Genomic DNA, 22891 nt, shown 5'->3' with positions numbered 1-22891 from the left:
TGGAACCAACCTGATCATTTCTTTGCTGTTGGGACATTTGTTGTTTTATCGCTATGAGTTCTATTTCTGTAGCGTGCAGCTTATTTTCTAATGATTTTATTTCCCTCAGTTCCGCACTGTCTTCTCTATTAGAGGCTGTAGCCTCCCGTCCCGTCAGTCGCTCCAGCAATGAACTTACAAAGTCTGATGCTACGAGTTCATGCTGTACCTACAAGCAGTATTATAGTCTAACAATATCATCAGGAGTTGTCTTACACTGTGTTAAATATGCCAAATAATTAGACATATATATGCAGGCTAAGAAAACAGTTACAGTTTGGCAGACTTCACAAGACACTATTTAACAATACCCTGTCAAAAGAATATGCATTCCTTTGGTATTGTTAGACTTAATTCTATCATAGCCTAGCTCTGCTCTCTCTAAACCTCCTCCTTTACACATATGAGTCTCAAGAGATTTAATATTTCATGGATCTCATTCTAAGTGCAAGTTATTATGAAAAGCTTTAACAACTCACATAATTAGGTTTGTACTGCGACTTATATAACATAGTTTAACCAAATCTCTCAATAGTATTCAAGAGGGAAGGAGTGAACATTAACCAATTATGATAATCTGATGAGAATAAGTGACAGTGAGTTGCATCCGTTCAGTTTAAATTATATTTATTAAACATTAAACAGGTTCAACCACTGACAAGCCTTTCTTCCTGTTTTGGAAGCACATGCCTTATCCATTAGCCCTCTAGGCGCAGTAAGTGATTATATGAAAACATAAAAAACAGAATAATACTATAACATAAAAGTGTAACAAATCTTTTTCCTTTTTCCAGTGGTCATGCCAGTAGTCTGAAGGGCATCATGTGAAACTATGGGGGTATTCAGTATAACACTAAATATTCAACCTCTGGTGGGGCTCAAACCCACCATTCCCTGCTTAGGAGGCAGATGCCTTATCCATTAGGCCACAGAGGAGCTGTTGGCAATAATTAAAGACAATCTTGAAACAGAAATCTTGTGTTGCATAACAAACAAACTAAAAATGTAACCCCTGGTGGGACTCAAACCCACAATCCCCTGCTTCGGAGGCAGATGCCTTATCCAGTAGACCACAGAGGCACCGTTGGCAATAGTCAAAGACAATCATGAAACAAAATTCTTGTGTTATTCTAGGCTAACTAAAAATGTAACCCCTGGTGGGACTCGAACCCACAATCCCCTGCTTAGGAGGCAGATGCCTTATCCATTAGGCCACAGAGGCACTGTTGGCAATAGTCAAAGACAATCATGAAACGTCATTCTTGTATTATTCTGCAACAAACTTAAAATGTAACCCCTGGTGGGACTCGAACCCACAATCCCCTGTTTAGGAGGCAGATGCCTTATCCATTAGGCCACAGAGGCACTTTTGGCAATAATCAAAAACAATTATGAAACAGAACTCCTGTGTTTCATAACAAACAAACTAAAAACGTAACATCTGATGGGACTCAAACCCACAGTTCCCTGCTTAGGAGGCAGATGCCTTATCCATTAGGCCACAGAGGCACTGTTGGCAATAATTAAAGACAATCATGAAACAGAATTATTGTGTTATTCCATGTTAACTAAAAATGTAACCCCTGGTGAGGCTCAAACCCACCATTCCCTGCTTAGGAGGCAGATGCCTTATCCATTAGGCCACAGAGGCGCTGTTGGCAATAATTAAAGACAATCTTGAAACAGAAATCTTTTGTTGCATAACAAACAAACTAAAAATGTAACCCCTGGTGGGACTCGAACCCACAATCCCCTGCTTAGGAGGCAGATGCCTTATCCATTAGGCCACAGAGGCACTGTTGGTGATATCCAAAGACAATCATGAAACAGAACTCTTGTGTTATTCCATGCTAACTAAAAATGTAACCCCTGGTGGGACTCGAACCCACAATCCCCTGCTTAGGAGGCAGATGCCTTATCCATTAGGCCACAGAGGCGCAGTTAGCAACAACCAAAGACAATCATGAACACAGAACTCTTGTGTTAGTCAAACAAAATAAAGCTAAAAATGCACCCTCTTGCAGGGCTTCAACCCATAATGCCTGCTTAGAAAGCAGATGCCTTATCCATTGAGACACATTTACCAAATAATTCCAAAGATAACATCAAAACAGAATTATTTTGTTATTTGGTACAAATTAATAGTGTAACAAACTTATGACAGACAGCAACAAATACGGTAAAGAAAAAGAATGTAAGGTAATAAACCAAGTACTGGTCTGATAAACCAATAGCATATCCATACTGTTAAATGGTATTCAGACAGCACTCAGGTACACAGTAACAATATGGTATTTTAGTATATGTACTTACATTTATACGTTATACTAAACTGATACTTATGTAGTATATTTTCTGGCACACATGATAATCACGCTTTATTCACAAAACATTCACCAGATGTTTATGTAGCTTTGATGAAACATTGAAATAGTATGTAAGCACTACTTGGATTTCATACAACACCCACACATTATTCATTTGTACTACATCCATACAATATGCAAGAACTAGCCAATTTTCATGCAGTATTCATGCAGTATTCATACAGTATTCATGAAGTATTCGTACAGTATTCGTGCAGTATTCGTGCAGCATTCATGCAGCATCGATGCAGTATTCATACAGTATTCATGCAGTATTCATACAGTATTCATGCAGTATTCGTGCAGTATTCATGCAGCATTGATGCAGTATTCATGCAGCATTGATGCAGTATTCATGCAGTATTCATGCAGTATTTGTACAGTATTCGTGCAGTATCCATGCAGTGTTTATGCAGTATTCATACAGTATTCATGCAGCATTCATACAGTATTCATAGAGTATTCATGCAGTATTGATGCAGTATTCGTGCAGTATTCGTGCAGTATTCATGCAGTATTCATACAGTATTCATACAGTATTCATGCAGTATTGATGCAGTATTCGTGCAGTATTCGTGCAGTATTCGTGCAGTATTCGTACAGTATTCGTGCAGTTTTGATGCAGTATTCGTGCAGTATTCGTGCAGTATTCGTGCAGTATTCGTACAGTATTCGTGCAGTTTTGATGCAGTATTCGTGCAGTATTCGTGCAGTATTCGTGCAGTATTCGTGCAGTATTCGTGCAGTATTCGTACAGTATTCATACAGTATGTACGAGAGACTTACAGTGATGCTCTGACTAGACAGAAGGGGTGCACTTGTGCTCTGTTTGGCCGGATTGCCTCCTGGCTGTTCTTCCGGTTTGGTTACTCTTGTGACAGGCACTGAGTATCGTTTCCTAGGTACCTTCGGCTCACCTCTGTAAGAGTCCTTGTTGATTAATTCTTACCAGATCGTATGGGTGATAGTATTTGTTGTTTCATGAAACAAAAAGCTTTCCATACCTAAGTTTGAACTTGTCCAAAATAATCAATATTACTTCCTTGTATAAAGAAACAGTTAAAAAATTATATCATATATCCTAAAATTGACTCAAAACGTTTCTAATTTTGATTACAATTTGAAGTTGGTGCTATTCAATATTACTATAATCACGTGTGCAGAATGTACAGATTTTGATTAAGTTATGAAAATCAAAGTAAGACTGTACATACGCACCTAATACAATCACAAGTCAAACCGAATTAAGTTGCACCTAATATGCCTATAGGGAGAGCAATTAATTTGTTCTACTCACGATCTCATTAATAACTACATATAGCAATAAATTTGATAAAATGCTTAAAAGCGAAAAATTAAAAAAATAAATTAGTAAAGAAGCGAGGAATAAAAAGCTTTTTGTTACTTTAAAAGCAGTAATCAGTAAGCCAGCAGTTGAAAAAATTGAAATGGGAAATCATAGCCTTAGGACATAGAAGAGGTAGAGGTGGTGATAGAGGTGCCCACTCTAACTTCAATTGGGTAAAGTATAACCTCATACTATTTATTTTTTATATTTGCCATCTTTATATTTATCATATATGTATTCATATATATTTGTATATTTTATATCTTTGTCATTTATATTTTATATATATATTTTTTTTAATTTCTTTATGTTTCTTTTAGTAATTTTTTCTCTAACCTTTTCACTTCAGTGTTGCGAGCAAACTCAGAATTTTTATTTTAAAAATTAATTTGGGTATAACGTCAATTATCTCCTCCCATTTTTCCATCTGTTGGAAAATTTGTATGAAAAAGCAATCATAACTGGAGGTTTGAATATAAAACGGATTGTTTTCTCTCTATGAATTTACAGTACAAATAGCCTAATATCTTTCTAATAGTACACTTCATGTAACAGAATATGGAACAGAGAGTTATAGCATTAAGTAAGGAATACAAAGCTCACTGTTTGGCAGCAATATCTTTGACAGCCTTCTGTCGCTGACTTGGATCGTAACGTCTCACTTGTACATCCTCTGCCATCAACTGCGGGTTTGGAAAAGTATTCGGACCTCTCCCTTGTTTCATCACCGGTACTGGGGCTGCAGCTCCTTCTTCTACACTAGTAGTTTTGCCAAAAGGCTAAAAATAAAATTCATTTTTGCCGTAAAAGATCTTGTGTATTTTTTATCGATTTGCTCACAAGAGTAATATGTGCAGAGTAACGAGCTGCCCTATATAGATAACAAAGGGTTCAAATTCAACAATTGAGAAGCACGCTTTTGAATTGAACTACAAAAACTTTAAGTAATCTTTGGAGTTGTGCTTCCTTGAATAGGTTTGGTATAATTGGCTACACATATCAAAGGATTGATGCTGTGGACATGCTAAATGAAAAAAATTAATTGTACATTATTTTGGTGACAACAAGAGAGACAACACAAAAAATTACTCATAGATTAGACTCTATAGCACAGAAAAAAAGGGATTCAGCAATCGCTTATTTTAGATGCCTCAAAAGAGCCTTAAACAAGTAGTGAACATCTCATAAAAAATCACAGGTTTACAGTTCAAATCCAAAAAATATGTCAACAGATGGGTTTGTTTGTATTAGAAGCATCTGTTTATAGAGAAAATCACAAAAAGAGTTGCAAAACCATAAAAAATCGGAATACAAAATAATAAAGTTGAAAGTAATAAGCAAATAATAAAGAGAATAACAATTGATCACAAGTTTATTACAAATCCTAATAATATATAATATAATATATATATATAATATATAATAATAATAAAATAATATTTTCTCCTTTTTGCAATCTTTCACGATCTTTTTTTCAGTTTTCCATTTTAAATATCTAAAGCAAATCTGCTTTCAAAAAAGTTTTAGAAAACATTTTATTTTCAATGCAAATAAGCCATAAATATTGTCTGTGCCAAAATAATTTTTAGTTTCACATTTTCACATAATTTTCAGTTGATTATACTATATAACTACACTATTATATAATATTAGATTATACTAAACAAAGGCTATAAGCAAACTACTATTATAAACACAGAATAGCATTAGGTTAAAAACAAAAATCTTTCTGTATAGGCTGTGTTTCTTATATGACCAGATCCTGTGTAAAGGAAGTTCTGCTAGGAATATAAAAATGTTCAATCTGAATTAAGCCAAACACAGTAAATTCTTCTGGTAACATTGGCTCCCACCTATGATAGGTTTAACATATAAAGCAGGTTATGGAACAAATTAAATTAATATGTAAAAGTTTAATTATATTACTTTTTAAAGCATTTCATAAGCTTATAAAAAATGCACCATCATATAGAGCACAAATAGTGTGATTATGACATACTTGACACCAGATGATATTAAACTCAGGATAAAAAGCTATTCGGCAGTATAAAACCTTATCAGTAAGGCACATAGTCTAGCAACACAAGCTCACCTTTCATCCCATTCAGAAAGATATAACTATAACAACTCTCACACACAAAAGGTACGAAATGTTGTACTGAGACATGTAGGTGCAAGCCATCAGCTAGTAGTCATACTAAAGCCCTCACCACATAACGTCATACGTAACTCCCTAAGCAAACTAACTAGTCATGGCTTAGGTGAAGTATTCAAAGTTGAACGTGTAACTGTAGGACTCTAGATCAACAGAAGCAGTAAGTATACAGCAATACATGTACTAGTAGCCTTTAGCAAAGCATCACACACCTTAAAAACTCCTTTTTAGAATCAGTAACCTGGAAATTTTCAACAAAATGACAGAAACAGCTCAATTTTACTATAAATTGTACAATTTAATTGAATTTAATTGGTTACATTGAATTGTATCAACTCTTCTCCTATTTAGGATAATTAAACCCAGTTCAAACAACTTGAAACATGGTTTGTTATTGAGCACAGGAATATTCAAATAGAGTGATGTCCTCCCAAATCTGCAAACATGCTAATCTATGATTCATACTTCTGATGCAAAGATTATTTAACCATAGTGCTGGAGTGCAGAGCTTGCAGTACATGGCTGCCAGCAAACATATCGGTGTCTTTATACTCGCTAGTCAACCTCATTATTAAAAAAAATATGTGCTACTTTTTATAATTCACGGAATACTTCCATTTTTGATTTTTCAGTTATTGTCAATAAAAATGCGTGATAAATATACTCCATCTTTTAGTTTTGGAAAACATAGTTTAGATCAATGATATACAGCCCCCCAAGAATAGCCGACGGCTATCATATGGGCGGGGTTTAATGATGGAGCTCTGTTAGGATTGTGATAGCCTGGGTTTCGGAGCAAACACACTCTCGCGGGGCGGTCGCGTTGCCTTGTTAGGTTTTAGAAAACGCGAATCGCTGTTATCGTTTCATTAACTCATTCAGTCAGTAGGCTACGCGGTTCACAATAGCAAACCTTGAATTTCTACAATGTAGGGGTGATACCTAATCAAAATAATGGATTTCAAATTACTTACTTTTAGTAATTTTAAAATTGGTAAAAGTCATAGTATATGCCTAAAGTTGAATATAATTACCCAAACAACGGCATTTTTTTCTAGTTTTTGATTAATATTTTGCCACCCCTAATATAAAATGACAAAGTCTTTCATCATTATCACATTGTTTTACCTTGCCAATAAGATGGGACAGCAGGCAAAGCTGTGCAGTGTAGTTTTCATACTCAAAATCTAAATGCAAAACCGAATTTGAGCTATTTTACGATTGTGACTATTAATAGCACGAATGCTTGTGAATGGCAACTGACTGATCATAACGGTGACAATATTGGGATACTATATTTATTTGACAACAAAATGAATTCAACAGATAAGTAAAATAACCACTATTATAGTTCATAATATTTGTAAATTTACAAGGTGCTTTATTCAGCATATTTGTTTGTTCGGGTGCCGTGTTCGGGTTAATCCCAACAAAGCTCCATCATTAAACCCCGCCCATATGAGCGCCGTCGGCTATCCTTGGGGGATGTATATCATTGGTTTAGATGCAGTCTTAAATTTTTATTTATGCAGAGGAAGGACAACTCAATTGTAATCATTGTTCTTATAATTTTAGTTTTAAAGTAGTTGAAAAGCCAAGAGAGACATTTAAGTTCTTCAAATTAAATTAATACCTATTAGTTGAACAAGAAAACAAGAATAAAGTGAGTCTTGCTACACGTCGGTGAATTGCTATATAAAAAATCATCTATTAGCATCAACTAGAAAGTTTGTTTGAACAAATTGGTATGTCAGAAGATATTTTGCTATTGAATGTTTACTATTCACGCTGTTCTTAACACATTGTTAACAGGATGCAATGGGTACTCTGATACTTTATTATATGAGACTGAAAATTCTGTCGAAAATACAAAAATAAAGTGGCTTAACAGGATACAGCCTGTGAATCACACAGCCTGTGAGTCAAACAATTTAAAAAAAGTAAAAACAGGTACTTGTAAGAGGTGATATCAGGTGACATCACTACTCTGTTGCTGACCTTACTGCAGTTTAAATTGAGGGACTCATTTCGTAACTTGCTGCAAGCAGCGCAGAATATCAACATTTATTTTTTTTATTTTAAGATGTTGTGCGGGAAAGAATGGGAAAAACCATCATCTGTTTTGGAAAAATAAATTACAATCTTTACTATAATAAGAGCCGTGCTCGTCCATCTGTTCGAAGCAACTGTTGGAGGTTGAGAAAAAGGATAGGGTTGTACGGGATTTGAACTCGTGAACCGAATAACTTTTTTTAATCAGATAGTCTGCAGGTGGGTGTTTAAGAGGCTACTTCCCAGGAACTAGATAGAGTTTTGAAACGAAATATTTTTGAGCTACTTGGCAAAAGGTACGAATTATACACACGACAAGTTTGAATGAAATTGGCCACAAAATGTAAATATGCACGACATTTGTGTGGATGAGCAGACTGACCCACAATGACAAGGTAAGACTTCTCAATTTATCTAATTCATTATTTGTATACCTATTACTGATTTATGGTAATACATTTCTTTATCCTTTGTAACTCTTCCAAGTAAAAGTATTCTACATTACGCAACTATGTCACAAATATTCCACACAATAGTGCTAAAAAAAGCTTTTATGCAGTGTTCCCTCATTCATGTTAAGATACAACTTGAGTTTCTAATCTGGTGGATATTTAAGAGGTTCCCAGGAATCAGATGGAGTTTTGAAACCAAATATTTTTAGCAAACTGGCAGTAGGCAGTAATTTTGATGAAATTGACCAAAAAATGTGGAAACGGACAAACCAACAGACAGACACACAGACAGACACATGCAATGACAAAGTGAGACTTATTAATATAGATTATCGCTTTTAATTTGTATTTTGAAAGAATGCGTTAATAACTAACTTAAAGTAACCCACAACTTAATTAATCCTCAAATTAAACCCAAAAAATAAAAATAATAAAAAATTTTAAATTTTATAACTACAAAAATTACTCCAAAATGTGGCTTGATAAATCTATGTAATGTTTTTCTGAAACGCCAAAGGCTAGATTTTTAAAAATTCATTCAAAAGGTTGTGAAAAAGTGAATACTATGATAATAGTACTTCATCACTTCATAATACTAACATCACTAAAAAGTTAAAAATCAAGATTATTGATTGATTATTATAACCATTATTGATAACTAAAATAAAATAAAAACAATCAATGTTGAAAACTATTTCAAAAATCCAGTTCTCATTTCGAAATGCCAGATAAATAAGAAATGAAAATTGTGAAGACCAGAAGCTCATAAGAAATGTGATGAATATTTTAAAGAAAAAACATTTTTCAAAATCATCTTTTTAAAATAAGTCACAACCTTAAAATAATAATATAGGAATTTTAATAGTTCAAATAAAATATGCAACATTCTGATCTAGCAGCAAACTAATTTACATAAAAATCTTTCGTATTTAGATTGAGCTTGTAATTTGGAAGGGTATTATTTTATTTTTATAATTACTAAAGGGTATTTTATATATATACCGTATATGATATTTTATGATAAAATATCATATATATATATATAAAACAAAGAATAAAAATATAAACAAGATAAGATAAATATATTAATAGTACGGATTGTTGCTAAATTTGTTTATGTGATAATGCATAAATGTTAAATTCTTTAATTAAACATTTTACACTTATGTATGCACACTTGGTAGAGTTGTCAAAACATGAACTGATAACTTCTATTAAATATTCATGAGATAAACACGCATTTAGAACATGTTATAAAGAATTATTAAATATGGCTATATAAAGTTATTATATAAAGAGTTATATGGAGTTATTATGAAGAGTAACTAATGGAAACCATAACCACCAGCGAGTGTTATGAGTAATGTGTCAATATTTAACTTGCTTCAATTGTATCCATAATTAGACATGATTATCATGTTGGCAAAGAAAGATAACCTATGGGAAAACCATCAACGACCAACTAATAGTTTTGTCATTCACCTAAGACTAATATTTAGCCTCTGTCTAGATTCAAAATCTCAATATCTGCAGTCACACATTAGAATACAAGAATTTTAAAAAGATTAGTTACACCTAACCACACTTTCTCCAGCCGTTGTGTTCAACTCACCAATTCAGTCAATGATAACGCAAGCTACATTCTTTCTCCAAAAATAATTGACTAATAATATAGATCTAATTTTATCTAGCCGAGAAGCAAAAAAGCTATAACAACTCATTCATAGTGATCCTTTCAATTGCACCAAATTTAATATTCATTTTGGAACAAATCTCAATACAGGATTGAGTTGGAAATTTGTCTGTGTGGGAACTAAGCAAAAGAAGTAACTTTTGGCGGGACTTGAACCCGCAATCCCCTGCTTAGGAGGCAAATGCCTTATCCATTAGACCACAGAGGCACTCTTGGCAATAATCAAAGACAATCTTGAAAGAGAATTCTTGTATTATTCCATAACAGACAAACTTAAAATGTAACCCCTGGCGGGACTCGAATCCGCAATCCCCTGCTTAGGAGGCAGATGCCTTATCCATTAGGCCGCAGAGGCACTGCTAGCAATTACAAATATATCGATAGAACAAAGTTAATGTGCAAATGCAGTAGCTAAAATCATAGATATGCGAGTCAACACTGCATTTTTAACAGCAAATGGCATTAAAGAGCTTATAAATTATTAGGTGAATGCCTGGCGCTGACCGAGTAATAAAAATATTTTGGCCTAGAAAACTTATTTTTATATAACATTTACAATTTTTACCATTTTAAACTTCATATCATGAGAAAAGCGTTTTTGTGCGGTTCAAATAAATTAAGAGAACAAATACACAATGAGTGCATAGAAGTTTGTGTATGAAAAAGGTTACTGTTGCAGCAGAAGCTCGTTGTATTCCAAGTTTTGATGGATGATACTAGAACCTCTCAATACCGGTATAAATGTAAAAATGAAATATCGGTTTTTTTTTTGTGATACTTTGTCTGACTGAACGAAGAAAGAATGTAATGCTCGTGTGAACATTTTTTAGTTGTAGAATTTTCTGCAACTAAGAAATGGAAAGGAAGGATTTAAATTGTGCCATTACAGTTGCAATTTAACAGAACATTTGAAATTGAAATGGCACAATTGAAAATTACAAATAAAAAATAAATAATGGATTTGGAAATTGCTCATTAAAAATTTCAAAAGAACAAACGCAAAAGTTAATATTAATCTATATATATTATATACATATATATATATATTTCTCAAAGTCCGTTTGTTTTCCAGCTATAGCTAATATTAGAACAGCTGAGCTAGACAACAATGCAGACTCAAAGTCATGGCTTACCGTCATTGGAAGCCTAACCTTATTAACTAGCTTAGTGGAATTTATGCCAGGCTACTAGCTTGAAAGGTACAGCTGTGCCACCCGGCGTTGCCCATGTAATAAAAGAGTCTTTGGACAGAAAATTGATTTGTATTTAACATATAGCAACATTTACCACTCTAACTTTCAAACTACATATCATGAGAGAAGTGTTTTGTGTAGTTGAAATAAATTAAGAGAAAAATGAAAACAACTGTAAAGGTTTTAAAACTTTGTCAAACAACTGTAACTTTCAAGCTATTAGCCTGGCATATTGCCAATGGAAAACTCCACTAAGCTAGTTAATAAGGTTAGGCTTCCAATGACGGTAAGCCATGACTTTGAGTCTTTATTGTTGTCCAGCTCAGCTGTTCTAATAATAGCTATAGCCGGATTTCCAACAAAAATCCAACAGACGGACTTTGAGAAATATATACATAGATTGGTACGACGTTTAGACGTAATGATAAAGACCCACCTTGGGCAACTCAAATGAGCTTTGCACTGAGGAGCTGTTGTCACTATTGGCTGCAGTATTGCTTCCAGAAGAGATCCTGTTTACATCTTGCAGCATAACTGCAATAATAGCATTTAAGGATAAATTTTACCATTATTATAAATGTAATTGTAGCAGTACATCCAGTAGGAATTGTGGTTGGGTGCTCTTCCTGGTCCTTGTGCGACCCGAACCACCAACCTCCTCATGAAAAGTCACTCACTAACCACTGCTGCTCCCTAATTTGTTAATACAGTGGAACCTTGGTTCTCAATCGCTTCGGTTCTCGACCAACTCGGTTTTCGACCAAAGATTTTGAGATTTGTTCGTCTAGGATCTCGAATATAAATTTGGTTCTCGACCAAACAGGAGCAAGCGCATTGGAATTAGAACAGCTACGGAAACAGCATGGAAACATTCGTTAATAAATGGAGAAGCAATTTACGCTTCATAAGTTCTTTACAAAAAAGGAGGAACCATCTGGGGCGACGTCTCTTCTACCGAAAAGAGTAGCTAGGAAGATAACTCCTTCAGTCGAGTTACCCTAAATTGTTTTGGAGGAGGATTCTCCTTCAAAGATGTGAAGTAAACGTGCCATTGCCGTTTCTATTTTCTTTTTCCTACGATTTTTGATGTAACTGATCTGTTGCATTTTTTTGCTGTTTCACTATCAATTTCTGCAATTTGTAGTATTGTAACTTAACCTTGAATGTTTTTGACCTTTTCAAGTGCAAAACATGAAATGTTTACTTCTGTTTTCTTTTTCCATCATCATAAATAGAAAACCTCTTATTAAAAGCAAACACAATCTATATCTTTAATATCAATATATTTTTATTTATAATAGTATGCAGTACACAGTACAGTTTATGGTGTAAAATGTCGAAAAATTACCTTATTGAAGTTGTTTTCTCGCCTTGGAACGGATTAAAATTTACATACATTTATTGTAATGGGAAAAATTGTTTCGCATCTCAAACAACTCGGTTTTCGAACAACCTTCCGGAACGGATTATGTTCGAGAACGAAGGTTCCACTGTACTAAACAAATTAAAAATGTGATTATTAATCTTCTATATAAATAGCATCAAATCATTAATACCATTAATATAGAATATTAATTATTAAGTGTTCAAACCATCAGTATTATTGTCTATATTCAACTGCATTCAAAATAAAAAATTAATAGTCATGAAGCACAAATCACAATATTGAATGCACCAACCTGTCTTTACAGCTTTTGGTGTGCTTGTAACATGGCTGCCAGGCATCTCATCAGCAACATGTTTCTCCACAGTTACATACATACCACCCGCTTCAAGGCTTCCTGTATATTGCTCTTTCGTCGGTTCAACCTTAGTGGGGCCAGGGTCTGTGATTGGTTGAAAATGCTGTGGTGAATCAACAACTTTAATGTCTTGTCTACTTCCTGTATTATTCACTCTGATTGGTTGAGGATAACCAGGAGCAGTTCTGATTGGCTGTGGATAGCTAGCTGGCACTTTCATTGGCTGAGATATTGCTGGAGCAGAGTCAATGCTCACTGGCATCACAACATGCTAGAAGAAAAAAAATTTAAATTTTGACTTAAAGCTAAACATAGAAGTTCGTAAACACCTCAATACCTGCGTAGTAGTTGCAAAATCTTCAATCTACATTTCCTTGTCTTAACATATTGATTTCCTAGATGTGTGAACTACTGTAGATGGATGTACAGCAAATTATGTAGAGGTTAGTTCACACTGCATCGTCGTATGTAGAAGTTGTCCTTTCGGCATTCATCGCCAACTAGGTACACCATAAACCGATAGCATCGTTGAGGCAACGCTGATACGTGAAAAGCTTTAAAAAAAACTGATACTCAAAAAGTCCAACATTGCCGATAGTTCGCCAAGCATTCACGACAGCCTGTACAATGTGTACTACTTCAGCGTTTCGGCAATTTGCTGTTGTGGAAAGCGTAACCGATTTATTTCCTATTTTACCCGTTCATGATAGTTGCTGCTAGACTAGTATTTGATTCAAGCACACAAAAACAAAGAGGTTCCTTTAAGAAAAACTATAAAAAATATTGAGAGAACACTACGTCAAGGAGTATTTGCTGATGCAAACGCAGATGAGTTTGTGATAGTGTGACCATCGTTACCATCGACGATCACCGAAGTATTGTGGCATCGACAGCGAGATATGGCGATAGTGCCAATCAGCCTTGTAAACGATTTTACTATCTCAAATTACCTGTCGTACAGATTCCTACCCATGAAGTAACTTGCACATCACAGTGTATTGGCGATATTCATCAGCAGTTTGCCTGCGCAAAATTTTAATGATTTTTCGAAGTCAAGAAACCCATACGAAATGTGTTGATTTTTGCAATTGCCCATTTCTTATGTACAAATATTTGGTATCACTATTTTGTATATTTAGTGTAACACTTGCCCGACCAGATTGCAACAGATTATACCAGCAGTTAAGTGTAGAAGATACTCACAATAGGTGACCTGCTCAGAGCCTTTGGAGTTGTCCCCTCTAAAGACTCATCTACCGTGAGGGTGTCAAATGGAGACTTTATCAACCGCAACTCTTTGGCCTTGACCCTCACCATGCCAGGAGCTGGCACTAAAAGCATACAGAATCAGGCCAAGAATTTTATAACCGTAAAAAATAACTAAAAAGATAATAGCAAGCTGTTTTTAAAACTAAATTAAAATCCAAGCAGCTTTTCTCTGACTCACCGGATTTCAAGTCAGCCATCTTGGTCTCTACCGGTAGATCTCTAGTTTCTGTAGCACAAAAGGACAAATTCTTTAGGTTTAGAAAGCTGACAGGCAGCTATAACAGTTCACCAGAAAATAAAAATTAAAATTCTAGATTACTCAATCTTTGCATGCGATAAAATGATGCTGAATTTAAATCCTAATCAAAGCTCCAACAAGTATTTTATGATTAAATTTAATACATAACAAATAACATAGCAGTATTTTGATTATAATCCTTCTAGTACTATATTTACATAAAACAATAAGTAAAAACGGAAATAATTTTCATGAGTAATAATGTTCAGGATTCGAAGCGAGACAACTCCATACCATTTTTGTTCCTACGCATGATACAGCCTGACGCATAGACTTAGTCCCTCATACATGACTTGTTACGTTTCACCGCTACTTCATGACGTAAGGTAATACCAGAACTAGTCATTCAAATTCATAACTGCAACTGTAGCCGCAGAGTCAATACTCATTATAAATAGAAATTAATAACTTCAAATTCACAAAAAAACTCTAAATTAAGAAAAATTGAAAAAATATAGTTTTCCATGTGAAATTTAATGTTTAATAAATAGTGAGTTTCAATGCAACACAGCGGTTTCAATAATTATAGTTAGCTATTCACAAACTTAGACATTTTGTTTTCTGTCTCTGCAGTGACCATCAACAATTTATCCCTGGGTTCAAATAATTTTTCATATTCAATCGACCAAAAGCCAATCACTTTTTTTTCAGCAACTAGACAGATGTCATTTTATCAGTACTACTAAATGAATATTTTCAATCAGGTTGGCAATTCATAACTTGTTTTCAATAGAAACTAAATAATTAGTCACTACTATTGGCTGTCTCATATGGAATCATGTTGTTCATAGTGAACAGGCCATTAAAAATTGCTGACTTTACTACATTGTTGCATAAAGCTGTCTGTAGTCAGCCAGAGCTCAACAGAGCCTAAATAGCTGAAAATAAACCGATCAGCTTTCAATAAACTCACTACTGGCCAACAGATGACTCCAACACTGTGTTGGCTGGGAGACTGTTGTATTGTTTATTATCCGAAAGTATTGTGTACTATCAGAAAGTATTGCTTACTATCAAAAAGTACTGCTTATTATCAGAAAGTATTGCTTACTATCAAAAAGTACTGCTTATTATCAGAAAGTAATGCTTATTATCAGAAAATATTGCTTATTATCAGAAAGTATTGCTTATTATCAAAAAGTATTGCTTACTATCAAAAAATATTGCTTACTATCAAAAAGCACTGCTTACTATCAAAGAGTATTGCTTATTATCAAAAAGTATTGCTTATTATCAAAAAGTATTGCTTACTACCAAAAATATTGCTTACTATCAAAAAGTATTGCTTACTATCAAAAAGTACTGCTTACTATCAAAAGGTATTGTTTATTATCCGAAAGTATTGCGTACTATCAGAAAGTATTGCTTACTATCATAAAATATTGCTTACTATCAAAAAGTACTGCTTACTATCAAAAGGTATTGCTTATTATCGGAAAGTATTGCTTATTATCAAAAAATATTGCTTCCTATCAAAAAGCACTGCTTACTATCAAAAAGTATTGCTTATTATCAGAACGTATTGCTTATTATCAAAAAGTATTGCTTATTATCAGAAAGTATTGCTTATTATCGGAGAGTTTAGCTTATTATCGATAACTAAAAGTTGTTTGTTAGCCTCAGATAAGCCTAATACATGTATTTGAAGAGTTGATTCAAGCGATAGAAGGAAAGGGAGGTAAAAAAGACTATTAGGGTTATAGGGTTAAGAGATGTTGCCACCATGTTCTGCCTGATTCTGGTGAAGGTGTGAAAGAAAAAGTATTCGCAAAACCAGAGCAGTAAATTATAAAATAGTCTATATATAAGACAGATTTTCATAATATTCATATTTTCATTACATATCTATATATATATATATTTCTCAAAGTCCGTATGTCTGTATGTCTGTCTGTTGGAAATCCGGCTATAGCTATTATTAGAACAGCTGAGCTTTACAACAATAAAGACTCAAATTCATGGAATTTCATGGAAATTCATGGAATTCTTACTGTCATTGGAAGCCTAACCTTATTAACTAGCTTAGTGGAGTTTCCATTGGCAATATGCCAGGCCACTAGCTTGAAAGGTACAGTTGTTTGACAAAGTTTTAAAACCTTTACAGTTGTTTTTATTTCTCTCTTAATTTAGTTCAACTACACGGACACACTTCTCTCATGATATGTAGTTTGAAAGTTAGAATGACAAATGTTGTTATATGTTAAATACTAATCAATTTTCTGTCCAAAGACTCTTCTATTACACGGGCAACGCCGGGTGGCACAGCTAGTATAAATATACAACCAAATGTAGCTCGAAAAAAACTTCAATTTCAGAAACAATCTGAGTAAAATTGTTTCCATAACCCGCTCTGTGCATGTACTGTTTTTTTGGTCTTACTATTTATAAATTCATAAAAATACAAAGAGACATGCCAAGTTTTCGAATTTATTTAAAAAAGTGTTACAAAAGACTAGGAAATCATCCAATGATTTAATTTATAATCTAGTCTATTAATCGTATTACATATTGACTTCCGATGCAAAGTGGCCGCTGAAAACATCAATTGATGAGAAAAGGATAATCGCTGCACGGTGATTTGCAGAGTGGTATTGGTTGAATGGCTGCAAAAACCGCTTTAACCCAGTAAAAATGGATTACTAGTAACTCAATGCATCCAGAGAGTTATTGGTGACACATGCACTTGTTGATGTGAGTGATCTGATCTACCGAAACCAAACAGTCAAACTGGCAACAATAACTGATGTCTGTCGGTAAGATTAACAAAGCCTTCTAGCAATTATAAAGTGATAAACTATTAGATACTGCTGCCCAATAACAAACAGTGATTTTACTTATTTAGATGAGAATATTAAAGATATTACTGTAAGATGACATAATTTCAACAGCATCCAGTTAGGTACAGTTTCAAGTTGAACCAATGATTTTAAGCAGAACCTTTGAGCAGGTGATCTAAATTTAAAAGTTTTATTTCAATTTTAAGCTTATCGTTCAAAGTCCCATCTCATAGACTCAAGTGTGAATTTCCTACAAGAAAAAACCTCTAACTTCAGATGCGTTCGTGTTTTTGCTTGACGGTCCTTTGTTTAACTATTTATGATTGGCTAGCTATCTGTCATCATAGCAATTTTGTCCCCAGTCAAAATTAGTATCAAAAACTTGTGCTAAAAAAACTTGTGCTTTTCATCAAATCTAGATGTATCTTAAGAGGCTTTGAGGCAGTTAATCTCAGGTATTTTATTTTATTTATTTTATTTTTCAGTTAAGCAGTTATTTCATATCAGTTTGCAAGACTATGATAAGTGTTGCAAACCCGTCACACTGAAGGAACCCAGTTCATGAACAATGGTCATGGTAGAGTAGGCTTCCAGTTATAATAATAGTTCTTGAGCTAAAACTCCATGGTACGGTCCAGCGCAAAAAAATAAAATGATAATAACTGGCCTTCACAAGAATCTCTCTCAAGTTGTAAAATCTGAATAGATCTTAGATAAACTAATCAAACCCTTCAGAACGCCGAGACTCACACATCTTTGCACAACATAAGACTAATGACACTAAACTAGTTTTCTGTTAGCACCTGATAAATCCAGCGTTTACAATTGGAAGGGTCAGTTGTCAGTTTTTTCATATTCTTCCTCACCTTCTGTGCTTGGCTCCAACAAATTTGAAGAATCTCTACTAAGTTCTTCTGGAACAGTATCTAGAGTGTGCGGTTTGAACACTGCATGTAATTCTTCATCTGTGTCAGTTTGCAATTGTTGCAAAGCTGAGTCATCACACAAACCGGCCATCATCTTTATAGATTCACCTGATTGCTGGTTGGGGTCACTAAAACAACGTTGCACGTAAGCAACAAGTGGTTAAATTTACATTACTAAATTCATTAATTAGCAGAGCAATAAAAAACAAACCTATCTTTCCCTCGGTCACATGTTCGTTTGCACACAGCATCAGCTGCATTTTGTGTTATATCCAGTATAGATTGGGATGACAAATCCTTTATGGGTGCCTCAAATATTCGCCATAAACTCTCATCTGAAATGTCTGATTGCTCCATCTATAGTCTCATTTCAGGATGAGTACTGTGTAGATTTGAATTTCTGTTAAATAAACAGTGTAAAACGATTGAGAAGCTTTCAAAGATATTGGAATGTATTTCACCTCAAACTAGGCTATACTAAGTATATTTGCCTATAAGCGAAGCCTGTGTATTGACAAACTTTGCGTTTTTTTATATATTTATAACATATACAATCAATAATAGCCTATGACTGAGATAAATTAGAGTAAAAGTCGACATTCCTATGAATAATAGTTTAAGTGAAAACACCTAAGAATTGTTTCATGGACCATATTGTCATGAACTTTGTATGTAAGAAAACGATAAATTGTTCAATCAAACTAAATAACTTATGCATTAAAATCTGTTGAGAAATAGTTGAGTGTCTATTTAATAAGAGTAATTGTAATATCGACCATACCGTTAATTTGCATTAAAAAGTTGTTTCAAATCTTGAAATGCTCAGAAGTAGATTCGCTTGTAAACAGAAACTACGTTGTAATTGGACATGAACAGCCAATGAACATTTGTATCGTTAGTACTTGACATAGCCGCAATTTCACTAAGTTACGTATCGTCGTTCGCTTTTTCAATTAAAGATTGTCCTCTCTTTTTTTATAGAAAGAATAACTCCACGCATAAGTATCGACTTGTGAACTGTACAAACTAAAAATATTCAGGCATTTTAATGAAGCCATTAAAAAGTACAATTGGTAGTTTTAATTAATTGAATTTAATATTTTTACATGTATAATGAAAAAGGCGTTAAATGTAGATATTAAATATGATTAGTACGATAATATAAATAGTATATATTAATATTTATTCTTACTTTGGTAATGAGTTCCTTATTAGCTTTTTAGTATACAATCACATAAAAGTAAAATCATGAGACACCTCGGATTGCTTCTTAATGCAAGTAAACCAGGATCTCTTTGCGCTAACAAGTTCACTTGAATGGTTTGATCTATCAGGTTATTGAGATGAACCTTAAAATAATTATTGCCGAAAAGCATGTTATGGCATATGCAGTTACTGTTTGTGCTCAAAAAGCTACCAGCATTTTTACAGCAGTTGTATACTTTCTGCATAAATTGTTATAGTGGATGTATAATATATTGCACATACACAATATATATACCATATACATATACAATATATATATATATATATCATATAATATGATATATATAATAATGTATATATATAATAATAATATATATAATGTTCGCTCTGTTAATTGGTTACAAGACTGCAAGAAATTAAAGGGAAGTAAAAAGGCATGAAATGAATTACATATTTAAACAGCATTTAAATGTACGTAGTAGAGATACAAACAGACGTATTCAAAGTTTAATTTTTTTCCAAACCACAAATACACAGTATTGCTGGATTAAGTACCATTAACAATTCTAGCTAAAGCAGTTTGTGAATTAAGTGCGAGACATAAAGTTGTTAATGGTAATCTCCAGTTTAAACAAGATTTAAACAAAATCATTGCATCAGAATTCAAATAGCATACAAAAGATTATTAAAATAAAAGGTATCATTGAAAAGTTACAAGTTTTAAATATTATAGTAATTGTATGTGCAAAGCTCACAACAGAGGTATCTCACTTTTTAAAAGTATTAAAATGTATGCCTTTTAAAAATGAATAAATCTACTTATTCATCATTTTCCACTTATAAAAATATCAATGTAAAACCTCAATAGTTATGAATAGATAAATGAGTGAATGATGGTTATCTTACTTCATATGAAGTTCCCTTATTGACTAGATGTCTTGAAATTATTGACAAACCACATCTTTTAATTTTCATACTGTACGGGAGCAAATTATTGTTTGTGAACTTGTGCCAAAACCGAATTTCTTTTTAGTTCTTTTTCACATTTGAATATACATTTAAATATAAATCTCAATTTATTCTGAAAAGTTTATTCTTTTGTTAAATCAAATTTATGGTAGATTGTAGTTTAAGCACTCAGTTGAAAAGCCTAAACTAAAAAGCTTAAAACTAAAAAGCTTAAAACTTTCCAGGAATAAAAAATTAAAATCTACAATAAATTTTGTTAAGCAAAAGAATAAATTTTTCACAAAATAAATTGCAGTGTAAAATGTGAAAAAATTCCAATGTGAAAAAAACTAAAAATAAATTCTTTGAACCAACAATTTTTTATTCTATTTCAACTCTACTAAACAGTTTTAAAAAATCTAATTTTATCATTAGATACAGCTTTTTGTAGTCAGCTAGTTTTTCCTATTTTATTCAAATTTATTTATTATTTTGAAAAAGCTTGTTTCTCTTATGACTTATTTAAACTGAATTAAAACTGCCACAGAGAATAAGAGTTGTCTTTCGTACATGCTGTTTGGTATTTGTGAGGATAACTCTTGATTGCATTTATCACCTTGCTTTTTGATTTTATGTTAGGAATAAAATGGCACACACTTTTTATTAAAATTCATTAATTTAAAAATAATTTTAAATTAGTGAAAAAGTCTCCCAAGAAGAAGTACCTTATGATGTATGCAAGGAGGGAATAAAGTAGAAAAATTTAACCAAATCTAAATGAATAACATAAAGCTAATTTATATACATAGAGTACACTATTCATAAAGTACACCAAATAATAATTTCTATAATATATTAAGTGTACTGCGTTAGCAAAGACTCACAGAAATGATTCAATAACAGATTTTGCTGTCCATAGTCATTTGCTGTTGTAGGTTTATATTCTTTCAATAAGATGGTGTGCTGTACATCAGCACAAGTTGCTTGTCATGGGTCTTTCCGAAACAAAATCGATCTTATTATAGAGCGCTTTTATGCCTATAGTTTAGAAGTGAACCATTTCGGTATTTTACTAGTTGACCCGTGAATGCGTAGGGCTTCTTAACACAAACGTTAGTGCTTAGAATGGTGGCCATATGTACCCTTGCTGTAATTATCTCAAGCACGAGAACATTTCCAAGGCTTTAAACTGGTAATTTTGAAGGGTTTAGAGCTGAGTTCAGTAAAATATTTACTAAAATGAAGTGAAAACATAGACAGCAAATTGAGAGCTAATTTGAGTACTATTCACCATGTCAATAGTAAAATGTCTTCTATTGGTGTTAAAGATGAACTTAAACAAAATGCTCAGATTCAAACAAAAGTGCGATTATGACATCACTAGTCATACTTCGGCAAAAAGACCAAAAGAATAGAGACGTGTAATGCTGCAGCTTGAACACAATAACCGATATCAACAAAGAGAGTCAGGCAGCCACGCAACTAGTGACATCATTTTAGCATACTTTTCTCTTCTGAGCATTCTAACTGTGATCAAGTTTTGTCAAGTTTATTGTTGAAACAACCTGACAGCCAGATCATCTCAAACATCAGAAACAATCACAAATTTTAGAAAAATTCTAAATTCTGTTACTTTCTGATATAATCTACTAAAAATTTGAGCAAGATCTTCTATAAGAATTTGTCAGCACAACTAAATACATTGAATCCAGTTTTTCTGTTAGTCATGTAAGTCTGACTCCAGCACAATTTTTTTCTTTAGTCGCATTTGAGGCTGTCCTAAAACTACCTTGGCAGCATTTATTCTTTTATGGATATGCTTGATGCAATCCACCATACGATGCCAACGTAGTTTGTTGTGAAACCTTCATCAGTAAAATGAGTGAGCACATAAAACAGTGTCAATTCATTGAACACTCACAATGCAAGTTGGTTAGAGAAGGCTTTAAAAAGCTGTGAAATTTTCCAATTGCGTTGAAAGAGTATCATAACACTTTCATGAATTTATCAGTTTGTGTAGCCATCTCTGCTGTCACCTTTATTTTTTCGTTCGACCTTCTTTTAAAAAAATGTTGCTTCTGTGTGCTCATTATTAAGCACCCTCTTAATTGACGCTTTGTTACATGTTGCACAATTTTGTTTTCAAGATGCAACAGCGAAAAGATCACTGTTTGAAGCTGTCATAAATATTTTGAACTTTTTTAAAATGAATTGTCACAAAATTTAATATTGTTTGACCCTTTTAGTACGTCTATGGATATTAAGCAAAAATAGTCTCAAAAACTTGTCCTTTGATTCATTGACTTCATTTTTTTGCAATAATTTGTTGCCCTGTATGATTTAAATGGTTTTATATATCGATTAGTTTGTTAGTAACAATACATAAGTAATGATTGATTGCTTTGTATCTTCAAAAATTACCATAAC

The 22891-nt window shown here is 33.3% G+C and overlaps 1 protein-coding gene and 4 non-coding genes across 5 annotated transcripts in view; all 5 read right to left on the bottom strand.

Moving 5' to 3' along the window:
* LOC137388444 (TALPID3 protein-like) overlaps positions 1–18667 on the bottom strand; it is a 72491-nt gene extending 53824 nt beyond the window's left edge. Inside the window, exons 1-9 of the mRNA XM_068074929.1 lie at positions 18522–18667; positions 18251–18438; positions 14488–14535; positions 14244–14371; positions 12978–13311; positions 11735–11832; positions 4357–4532; positions 3192–3324; positions 11–208 (exon numbers count right to left, since the gene is read on the bottom strand). Of these exons, the coding sequence (XP_067931030.1) occupies positions 11–208; positions 3192–3324; positions 4357–4532; positions 11735–11832; positions 12978–13311; positions 14244–14371; positions 14488–14535; positions 18251–18438; positions 18522–18667 (1449 nt within the window). The remainder of the gene's footprint in view (positions 1–10; positions 209–3191; positions 3325–4356; positions 4533–11734; positions 11833–12977; positions 13312–14243; positions 14372–14487; positions 14536–18250; positions 18439–18521) is intronic.
* Trnar-ccu (transfer RNA arginine (anticodon CCU)) lies at positions 1189–1261 on the bottom strand. Its single transcript has one exon. It is a non-coding gene; the product is annotated as a tRNA-Arg (tRNA).
* Trnar-ccu (transfer RNA arginine (anticodon CCU)) lies at positions 1332–1404 on the bottom strand. Its single transcript has one exon. It is a non-coding gene; the product is annotated as a tRNA-Arg (tRNA).
* Positions 1762–1834, bottom strand: Trnar-ccu (transfer RNA arginine (anticodon CCU)). Its single transcript has one exon. It is a non-coding gene; the product is annotated as a tRNA-Arg (tRNA).
* Positions 1904–1976, bottom strand: Trnar-ccu (transfer RNA arginine (anticodon CCU)). The gene has a single exon. It is a non-coding gene; the product is annotated as a tRNA-Arg (tRNA).
* Positions 18668–22891: the final 4224 nt, after the last annotated feature.

The sequence above is a fragment of the Watersipora subatra genome, chromosome 2 (assembly GCF_963576615.1).
Source record: "Watersipora subatra chromosome 2, tzWatSuba1.1, whole genome shotgun sequence".
In the NCBI taxonomy this organism is placed as follows: Eukaryota; Metazoa; Bryozoa; class Gymnolaemata; order Cheilostomatida; family Watersiporidae; genus Watersipora; species Watersipora subatra.
The sequence above is the reverse complement of the archived record's forward strand: the minus strand, read 5'-3'. Positions and strand labels throughout refer to the sequence as shown.